The sequence below is a fragment of the Manacus vitellinus genome, unplaced genomic scaffold, assembly GCF_001715985.3.
Source record: "Manacus vitellinus isolate BGI_N305 unplaced genomic scaffold, ASM171598v3 scaffold_6_pilon, whole genome shotgun sequence".
NCBI lineage: Eukaryota > Metazoa > Chordata > Aves > Passeriformes > Pipridae > Manacus > Manacus vitellinus.
In genome coordinates this window covers 27,704,788-27,715,190 of record NW_021940750.1, presented here as the reverse complement: position 1 = coordinate 27,715,190, position 10,403 = coordinate 27,704,788, and the positions used below count along the sequence as shown (strand labels likewise).

At 44.7% G+C, this 10,403-nt stretch overlaps 1 protein-coding gene across 1 annotated transcript; it reads right to left on the bottom strand.

Annotated features, from left to right (window-relative positions):
• Positions 1-1,707: 1,707 nt before the first annotated feature.
• On the bottom strand, positions 1,708-10,315 carry UBR7 (ubiquitin protein ligase E3 component n-recognin 7 (putative)). The gene is given in 13 exon segments (XM_029964139.1): positions 1,708-2,503; positions 3,296-3,357; positions 4,199-4,361; positions 4,751-4,882; positions 5,446-5,630; positions 5,939-6,044; positions 7,216-7,269; positions 8,386-8,481; positions 9,555-9,615; positions 9,857-9,938; positions 9,941-9,965; positions 9,967-9,994; positions 10,233-10,315. Coding segments are annotated over 13 exon segments (1,170 nt in total). The 3' UTR covers positions 1,708-2,410.
• Between the last annotated feature and the right edge of the window lie 88 nt (positions 10,316-10,403).

Genomic DNA, 10,403 nt, shown 5'->3' with positions numbered 1-10,403 from the left:
TTGTGTGTATTTATTGTGGAGAACAACACAGCTTGGAACAGCGAGGTGTTGGGTTCAGGGTGATCTGAGCTCCGAGCTGGAACCCAGGACAATGATTGCCTCTGGGCCCCCTCTCCCTCACCCCTTCAGTGAACTACAAAAACAGCAATACAGAGCAAACATACCCCCATCCTGCTTTTTCCTGTACTTGCTGGCAGGATGCAAGCCCTTGTTTCACACCTGGGTTAGGTGGAGGCAAAGGTCTAGGAATCCTGGGCTTGACTCAGCCCCTGGGATGTATCTTGGTCATCACTGGGCTCCCTGTGTCTGCCTGGATCTTGGAAACAAAACACTACAGCAGCAGTGAGAAAAAACAAGACAGTACAGATTGAACAGTTCTTTAATTCTTTTTATATTGTAATTAGATGTGCAGTTACAACTCCTGTAACAGTTGCTACCAAAAAACAGCATGTACAATACCTGGAGTTAAATTTAAAAGCAACTAGGAAAGGGACCTGAGGGTTCTGATCAATGCCAAGTTGGAATGAGTGAGCAGTGCCCTGGCAGCGGGGAGGGCCAACCGTGTCCTGGGGTGCATCAGGCAAAGCATCGCCAGCGTCGTCGAGGGAGGCGATTGTCCCTGCTTCTGCTCTGCACTGGGTGGCCTCACCTTTGGAATATTGGGGCAGTTTTGGGTGGCCAACAATAAAAGAACAGATATTAATAGCTATGGAGGTGTCCAGAGGAGGGCAAGAAAGATGGTAAGTGCTGGAAGGGAAGCCATAAGAGGGGCAGCTGAGGGCACTTGGTCTGTTCAGCCTGGAGGAGACTGAGGACAGACAGTGTGGCAGTCCACAACTTTCTCACAAAGGAAAGAAGACGGGCAAGAACTGATCTCTTCTCTACTATGACCAGTGACAGGACTTGAGGGAATGACCTGAAGCTGAGTCAGGTGAGGTTTAGGTTGGGTATGAGGGTGTTTGGGCACTGGAACAGGCTCCCCAGGAAAGTGGGCACGGCCCCAAGCCTGACAGAGTTCAAGAAGCATTTGACAATGCTTCAGGCACATGGTGGGATTCTTGGGGTGCCCTGTGCAGGGCCAGGAATTGGAATTGATGATCCTGATGGGTCCCTTCTAACTCAGCATATTCTGTAATTCTATGAAACGGATGAGCTGATCCTCTATGCTACAACTAGTTTTTGTAAATAAAGTGGTCAGAAACAGTTAATAGTGAGAATGATAAAGGTCTTTGTTCTCAAAAATCATTAACATAGAAGCAGAATAGTACCCCACGGTATAGAAATCCTCAAAAACTAGAACTTTAATGTATGTTTTGGGGGCTGAGGATAAAGAAAACTAAAAACTACATTAGGCTCCAAAAATTACAAAAAGTCAATTCTTAATTGCAGCTAAGTGTAGAGTCTTAAAAGTCAGTGAAACATCTCCCATGCTTATCACAGTGGTTATAAAAAGATCATGTTTCATACTGTAGCAAAATACCAGGATGCTTCAGGGTTTTCAGCAACATTTATGAAGTAGAATAATTTGCTGTAGGCTAGTTTTTGAACTCAAAGCACATTACAAGTCCTATAACAAACCCCCCATGCTTAGTTTGTAATTCAGTACCTCCTCCTAGATATTGTTTATATTCTAATAAGTGAATTGAGATCGTGTGACAATTTTTTTCATGTAAAATATCACTGTACAATATTAGAAACAGGTTTTTGAATGTATAAAACCAGATAGAACATTCTGTTGCATCAAGCCTAACCTCTGATTCCCCATTTCTGACCTGCCCAGGGAGCGCTTCCCCAGCAGTGAGCGAGCAGGCAGCAGTGACACGTGGTTTGGCTGCCCTGGAGGGACCCGTGGGTCACCCACAGCCACAACTCTGCCCGCTCCAGCCACTGAGGAGCCACGAGCCCTGCACAGGAACAGACACCTCCTGGGTGCAGGAAGCCCTGGCCAGAATTGCTGCACCCCAAAGGGCGAGACAGAGCCATTTACAGCAGGAAAGCAAGGAGCTCGTTGCCTGCACTGCAGAGAGGGGAGGGCAGGGCAGGCAGAGCCCACGTGGGTTTAGCACAGCCTACAGCTCTAGGCACTGACAGGAGGCTAAAGGGTGAAAGGCTACAGGGAACAAACAGTGACACACTGTTCTGGTAACAAGCCAACTCTCCCTGGAGACAAGGCTGGCTTTTGGGGGAATGCAAAGTCGATCGGTACCAAAATCCCTCTAACTGCAATGGTAAGAACCTTTTAAGAACATGTTTTAGTTGCTACAAATAAAGTAGGAGACAAAATGAAGATGTTTCTTGGACAGCTGGATTTTGATGAGAAGCTGATATACTGAGATACTGAAGATGCCTCTTCTGTTTGCCAGTGAATATTGTTTTCCCAGTGGTCCTTTCAGACCCAAACCCTCTCAGTCTAACTACAGTAGTACTGCATCCTGTTAGTCCGTCGCCTTTTCCGTGACTGAAACTCTTCAAAGAAGTGCTGAATGTCTTCTCTTTTAACCACCTAGAAGAGCACGAAACCCAAGTTTTGGTGCGGTGCAAGAGCTCAATTAAAGGATCCCGTTTTTTACCCCCACATGCAATACACAAAGCACAGGAAAGCAAATATCCTGAAGTTTCTCTGATACAGCTCTTCTGTTGCACCCAAAGGAGACGATTAATGCCCAAATTCTACTACAGAGAATACAAACAGGGAAACGAGTTCCCCTAAGGCAGAACAAACACATGGAGCAAAGCTCCCAGTGGTACTTTGACCTCTTGATTTTACCATAAGAAAATTTAACACAAAGAAAGATCTTCATTAGCTCACTTCAGTCTCATTCCTATGTAACTATGAATGGCAATCCAGCAAATCTGCCACCAAAATGCAAGTGTTAATGAATAATAACAGGTGCATTCCTGCAGGAAAACAACTGACAAGACTGACAATCATAGGTAGTCTTTATTCTTCTAAGGGTTTAAATTCAATCTAAGAAAAAACAGAAAATTTAAGAACTTTTTTTCTCTGACTACTTCTCCTAGAGCAACAGGAGTTTCCTTTAAATGTAAGAACTGCTCTTAGTACTTTGCAAACAGATTTCTGTAAAGTCCCCGTTACCTCTCAGCAATGTCATTAAGGAAATATAACTGTTACATTCCAATGAAATCAGGAATTTCTAATTTCTACTGCAGCACCAGCAACTCCAAGAGACAGGAAAAAATATTACAACACAGCATCATAGTATTCAGCACCCAGCCCTCAACAATTCTTTAAAACACATTTTCTGATAAACAAATTCTGGAAGTTGCTCCTTACCGTTCCCTCATCTGCAAACCTCCTGAGATAGTCTGTCAGTTCCGTCTTTAAATCATTGTATTCTGAATGGCAAAGCAAAAGCAAAGAAAAACAAAAAAACAGTAAGATATCCAGTTTTAGTTTAACACTGACTCAAGCAGACAACTTGTTCTACTCCTTGTCACTCATTAGGTTTATTTCAGACAAATCTAGGCTTGAACTGGATTATAATTAATAATAATTAAAAAGACAAGTCCAGGTAAACATGAGAAGCCTAATAATTTGAGAGTAACCCATGCAGTGTGACTATCTGTTTGTGTTGATTTCAGAGCAATGTATAGAGTTCAGTGAATGAATTAGTACAATTAATTAAAAGACACTGCAAAAGCCAGCGTAGGTTGTGGCAGAAAGTTCCAGCCTGTAACTCGGGATTGGCCAACTGTCCTCTCCAGAGTGCAGAGCCCTCACCCAAGAGGGAAACACAGCTCCAGGTATAAAATACCTCAGCAATGCTTTGTCAATATTCTCTGCAGCAGAGCTGCAGGGGACACCTGACTGGCACTCTCTAGCCAGGAGATTGCCAAACAGCAGAACAGGGTAAGATAAATAAGCTAGACAGCATAAGTGCAAATGAACGTTAAATATACACATTAAATACATTACAATCAATACAGTACCTAAGATGTTAAACTGGGTGAAGGTTCCCACACCATCTAGTGTCTTGCTCTAAGGTGAAGTTGTAAGAATGGGCCAGAGAGGACCGACTTCTCCAGAGTAATCCTGGCTGAGGTGTGCAACCTGTCAGTCTGCATGTTACTTCAAAAATAGCTTTGACACTACACTGCAAGACCTGATACTAATGTCTTGTGGGAAGCTGTTCAGTTAAAGTGTTAAGGCATATTCTAAAAATGAAGTTGTATTTACCGCAGATGAGTTCCACTTGCTGAACTCTGTTCATGCTGTTAAGGGTGTCCATTAAAGGATCTCTTCTCTCCGTCTCTTGGTCACTGGTACCTTTGTTTTCGTAAGCCAAGACAGTGTCACATTCGTCTGTCAGGAACTGGACTTCAAGGTCTGAATACATTTTCTGGAAAATAAAGTAAAATTTACTTTTACATGACAAAACTTCTCAGGTGGGAGATGCTCTCCCCCAGTCCTTTTTGTGTTCAAGGTCACAAAGAACAGCAATTATCAGGTAAATTTGTATCCAGCATTTCAGACATTTCCCCACACCAACTTCCAAAGCAATCCTAGATTTAAACAACAAAGAAAATACAAACGTTTAGAAGCTCCTTTGTGCTATATTAATTCACAGGAATCAGTGTGTTTCTTTAGGTGGCATGAAGGGGTTTTTCAGTGTTTATATGCAGAGTAAGAACATTTACACAGATTTTACCTACAGCTCTTCAAAGATTCTCTGGGAGCTCCTCCCTGCCTCTCCCAGAGCAGTGATGGTAATGAAGAGAGCATACATACCAAACAGTCTTCACAGGTGCATAATTTGCTCCTCCAGTTCGATGGCCAAAAGGTAGCAGTATCTTTTTTCAAGAATGGCTTGCTTTGGAGCTCCTTCAGCTTGCAGACTGGTTCCTCACTCTTAGTAACTACCTGAATTAAAATGAGGCTGTTCAGCACCCTGTAACATCACTTCAAAGACACTCCGTTCTTTCTGGCACGTCCATTTCCTTAGGCAAGATTTTTCTTTTGTCTCAAAGACATTTATTTTTATAAAAAACCTGTATAACCATCCACATGAGGATTCTGATGTGGTTTTAGCAATTTCCACTAGAAATTTCTGTAGAAATTTCCTGCAATAGCTGTAAGTGTTTAAGAACTCAGAGCTGGACCATCACACAAGTGCAGTTACAACACATAATACCCCTGTGTAATAACAAACAGAAGTCCCCTCAGTGTCCAGGCCAGTTGGCTGACAAGAAGGGACGGATCTAACCCATCTGCAAACAGACACCACATCCTTGGACAGCCCCGTCCCACATCCTACACTGTGCTCCACAGAGACTGCGCGTCTGAAGTGTCAGTGACTGAAGAGGAACACGGGAACAGACTGGATGCATTCACCCCTTCCCTGAGCCTGTGCAGAGCGAGGTGGGCTTCACCTCACCTATCAGCAGTATAAAGCTGTGCAGGCCAGAAAAGAAGGCACACTTTACCTCAGGACAGGCAGACCCAGAGCTGGTGGATGGTTCATTGAACTGTTCCGTTTGCTTTTCCTCCTTTGTGTCTTGGTGTTCCACTCCACTTTCTTTTTTTATTTCTTTTTTCTGCTCTTCACTTTCCTCAATCTTCAGGACAATCCCTTCATCTTCAAGAGAGTTCACTTTGGTCAAAGGAGGAACTGGAAGATACATATCCACATAAGTGAAAATATTGTGCCAGACAACATACAGGCCACCACAGATGTTCTCTCTGCTTCACAGTGCAGTGTTGGAGAGCATCTAGATCCCCTCATACACTGCAAGGTCCTGGATACACTGTAAGCTGTCCAAACACACAGTGACTGAGGTATAGAAAGAAACTGCTCCTTCTTTCACCATAGTCTCCTTCACCTCTCATACCCCATTCTAAAACACTCTGCTTCCCAAAATCTAGGAAGCCCTAGGAGAGGGAAGAGGGTATCACAGTTTAAGATCTGATTTGCTTTACCTGCTAATTGCGATGCATAAGCCCATAGGAAATGGCAATGCTTCATGCAGGCCTGGCACACCATTTCATGGAAGTCTCCACTTTCAGGGGGAACGGCACCAAGATGCTGTCAGAAACAAGCACACAGTAGTGAAGCATCTGCTGCAAATTAACAGACTCAACTCCAGGTTTAGAGGAAGGAAAACATCATCTGCCATCACATTTTCAGAACAAGCAAACACTTCTCCTAACTTTCTACAATGACTATTAGAACAATGTGAAGACTGGAAAGAGCTGATAAAAACTCCAGGGAAAAACTCAAATAATTTTGTTTGTCTACACCCTTTTATGCCTTCCACATACCCAGAAATCTCATTTCTAAATAATATTCTGCTAAACTGTCCCAAACATAGGAAAGGTAAAGATAGCTCTTGCATACTGCACATTTCAACTCTTAAATGACTTTTTACAGTTCCTTCCTCACATGTAAAAGACTGTAAAGTCTTCATACTGATAACATACGTAACTCAAGAATTAGCTCCCAAAGCTCTCCATAAACTGGTGAGAACTATTTGGGCAATCAAAAGCACTTAGTGGCTTTCTTTTTAAAAGCATTCCTTTAAAGTTCACAGTGTGCAGCACAAGAGTCTTCATTCCCACACTTAACCAAAAGAATCCAACAGTTTATCTACAGAACACATAACTGAAGCCAATCATCATTTTTTAGTACTCTTTGATCTTGCAACTTCAAACATGAAATTTCACTCGTGCCCTTTGAGGCACAAGAGGCTGAATTCTTACTGCTTACCCATTATGTAGGACACTCACCACAGTGCTGGGCTGCTTTTAAAACATTTTCCCAAAGTTCCAAATCAGGAACGAACAGCACATTAATGAATGTGCTACTTAAATGAATTAGAAGTTTAGAAGGCATTATTTTGAATGAAGAACTATTCAGGTAGTTGATAATGGTGTGCCTCAGTAAGAATCTTTTCCTCACCGACTGTACTGATCTGAGTTTTCTAATTAAAGAGACAGCTATAAAGCTATTACTTTATTCCAAAGTGGTAACCTTCAAAAAGGTAGGACTCTTCCTAGTGTTTCTGGACTGGACAGCAGTGCAAGATTAGACTTTCAATGTTCCTTTGCATAGAATGAAAACAAATACCTTAAAACTCATGTAATACTCTGTTTTGAGAACCACAGCAAACTTCCCAAGTAAAAACAACCACACACAACTAACCAGCACTAACTCATTTCTGTGCAAATGGCAATTCTGCTATTTATGGTTTCCTTACCCTTCCATGGAACCAGTCTTCACAAACTATGCATTGGATCATCTCATCTGGAATCTAGATGAACAGTCATATTATTAGCATTAATAACAGCCTCCAGAATCTTTCACAAGCCTCAAACTGCAGTATTATATAAAGTCTGCTCGGGTGAATTGCATTTCCCTCTTCACCCCCCACAGGGAGCTGCCATTAATAAGTAGTTAGTGCTTCACCAGTCAGTTTACTTCCCCCAGGTTCAACAGCTCATGTCATCTGTCATACTAAGAAGGCTGAGGAAATTCCCATTTATTATTACAAAATCTGTTTTCCCAGCAGGGCAAGACTTTCTCACACAAAGAGCTGATAAAAGTTAATACATTACTGGTATCTTTCTTCCTGTAAACAGAAATGCATGAACAGGCAGCTCAACAGAAGGAAGATACTGATACTCATGATGTCAACAGGACTGTATAGGAATGCCAGAATACGAACTTAACTGGTCACGATGCAGCTCAGTACAAACTGCTTTGTTATGAAACAATTATTAATGACCTCTTCAGGGATGTTTAGCTATCTCTGCACTTTACAGAGGTGAGTTTATAAAATACTTTTGTTCGTATGTGAAAGACTTGTGCCTTCCTTATTCTTTAAAACACCTGACTTCTCTGACTGCAAACAGCACATGCAAACCCAGTGCTGTGTTTTAGTACTTCAAACAGACAAAAAATGTTCTGGCTACTGTAAAGGAAAGCTAAAGCCAGTGCTACAAGACAGACTCTCCCCATCCCAGAAGCCTTGTGAGAGTACAGCTGCAGGCACCAGAAGCAGGTTCTGGTCTCTCCTAGCATGTGCAATGTGCTTATTCTGCACTCACATGTTTCTCAAGATGATGAGAAACCCATCCCCTGAGGGAACTCTACAACTCCAGAGAGGGGAAAGCAGAGAACTGCAGCACCACTTTGTCCAAATGATGGTTTGTCCTCCTCATATGCCTTTAAGGCATATACATATTTTACCATCAAAAAAAAAAGAAAAGAATTAATTACCTTTATACAGCACATGACAACCAATATGGAACTTAAGATTTCTTAAAGTGGGATCTTCCTTACGAAGCAGCTCAGTGACCACTCTTTACACAGTATCTTGCATAAATACCATCTATATACGACTGCTACTGTGTTTTGTATTTCTTACCTCATCTTCAGGATCAGGATAAGGTCTTTTACAAGTACAGTATAATCCGTAGAAATTGTCATTATATTTATTTCCTGCATTCACCTTGCCCTTTTCCTGGGAGGAAGGAAGAAGTGTCTTAATAGACAATGCAGTGAAAAACAAAAGACAGAAAATATGCATAATCTGGAAAAAACCAATTTCTGTTCCACCTTAATTCCTAAAAGCAATCATCACATTCATCAGCCTGAATATCCAAGAAGAAACATATTATCCAGACACCTGTGCTGTAAAGTGAGCAACAAACAGGGCATGTGAGGAATGCTGAAGTTGAAAAGCAAAGAGGAAAAACAGTCTGCCCACCTTTGTAACAACTGTGTCAGACAGATTAATGGACAAATGCTGAAGTTCACTTAACCTGTACAGCTGATTTTGCACTGGACTGATGCAGAAGGAAAAACCACTTGATCCATTTCACTAAATGGATTCATTTAAATGAGAAACACTAACATGTTAAACTTGTCACACCTGTCTCTGCAGGGATCACTGCACTGCAGCTTAGCTGACTAGCTCTGGATCCCTCCCAGTTCTCCCAGAATAAAACGGACATACACAAAACCACTGACTGTTTCTACATTTGGACTGTTATTATCCTGGGAGCAACACTGCAGGCAAGCTAAGCAGTGTCCTGTCACTGCTTCACAGATTACCAACTACTTGGCAAGTTCAAAACACCCACCAAGTATGAAAGCATAGGCACCTTAATACAGTAAAAAACATCAGTAGGCTCTGGTGACAACCTGTCAAAAAATATTAGGGCACTAAGAAGGAAAGGAAACTGTCTCTTTGACAGCAGCACAGCCTTAAATCTCCTTAACACAACTTCAAAACTGCAGCCCAAAAGATTCTTCTGAAACCAGCTTAAAACTAATGAGATATATCAGTGCAGACACCTCAACATGCTGCTGGCAGCACAGCAATTGCTGCATTCACGGATGACAAGGACCAAACGTTCCCTCTCCTCTCAACATTTCCCTTTGGTCCCTCTCCTGCTGTAATACTCCCTCCTTTCTTAACTTGCTAGGAAGGCTGGAGGCGTCGCATGAGTCAGCACCGGCTGAGGCGAGGCACCAGCCTCCCAGGAGTGTGTTATTTTGACTCTGAACGTCTGAAAACCCGCCTGAACTCACCGGGAATAACTTGCACTGCAGATTCTTGAACTTGCTATTCCCACAGTCACAGCGGAAATTCCTGGAAAGAAAAACGCAGCGTTTCAGGGGGGTTTATTAACCGAGAACGCACTGGGTTTTGTGTTCATAACAATTCCCAGGAGTTTATTGGGAGCCACGGGAGCTGTGAGGGACCCGCTGGCGGCTGAGGGGGCGCGTGCTCCCCCCCCCTTCCCGCCGCCGGCGACGCGAGCCCCGCCGCCTCGCCCTTTCACCCCCGTTCCCGTCCCGTCCCGTCCCGTCCCGTCCCGTCCCGTCCGTACCTCTTCGTGTACAGCTCGAAGAGCCGGTGCGTGCCGTGGCACTCGTAGCTGCAGGCCAGGCAGATCCCCGCCGGCTCCGCGCGGGCGGCGTGCAGGTGCTGCAGGCGTTACAGCGCCTGCCGCTTCACCGCGCTGCCCCTGCGGGAGACACCGACCGACCGCCCGCGGGATGAGGGGGCGCCGGGGGGAGAGGGGAGGGACGGACCCCGCCCCGCGCCCCGCCCTCTGCCCCACCCCGGCCCCGGGCCCCGCCCACTCCCCCAGCCCGCGGCCCCCCGGCCCGCCCCCACCTGATAGTTAGCTGCCAGCGCTCGTGGTCGCTAGCCCCCTAAGCACGGCCCGCGCTTCCTTCTCCAGCTCCCTTCTCCGCCAGCACCTCCGCCAGGGACACCACGGGCTCCTCGGCGCCGCGGCCGCCGCCGTGCCCGGCTCGGCGCCCTCGGGAGCCGCCGCCTCCATGTTCCGCGGCTGCGCGGGGCCGCGAAGCGCGGCGGAAACCGGGCGCGGGGAGGCGCCAGGGGGCGCCACGGCGAAGCGGAATCGCGCG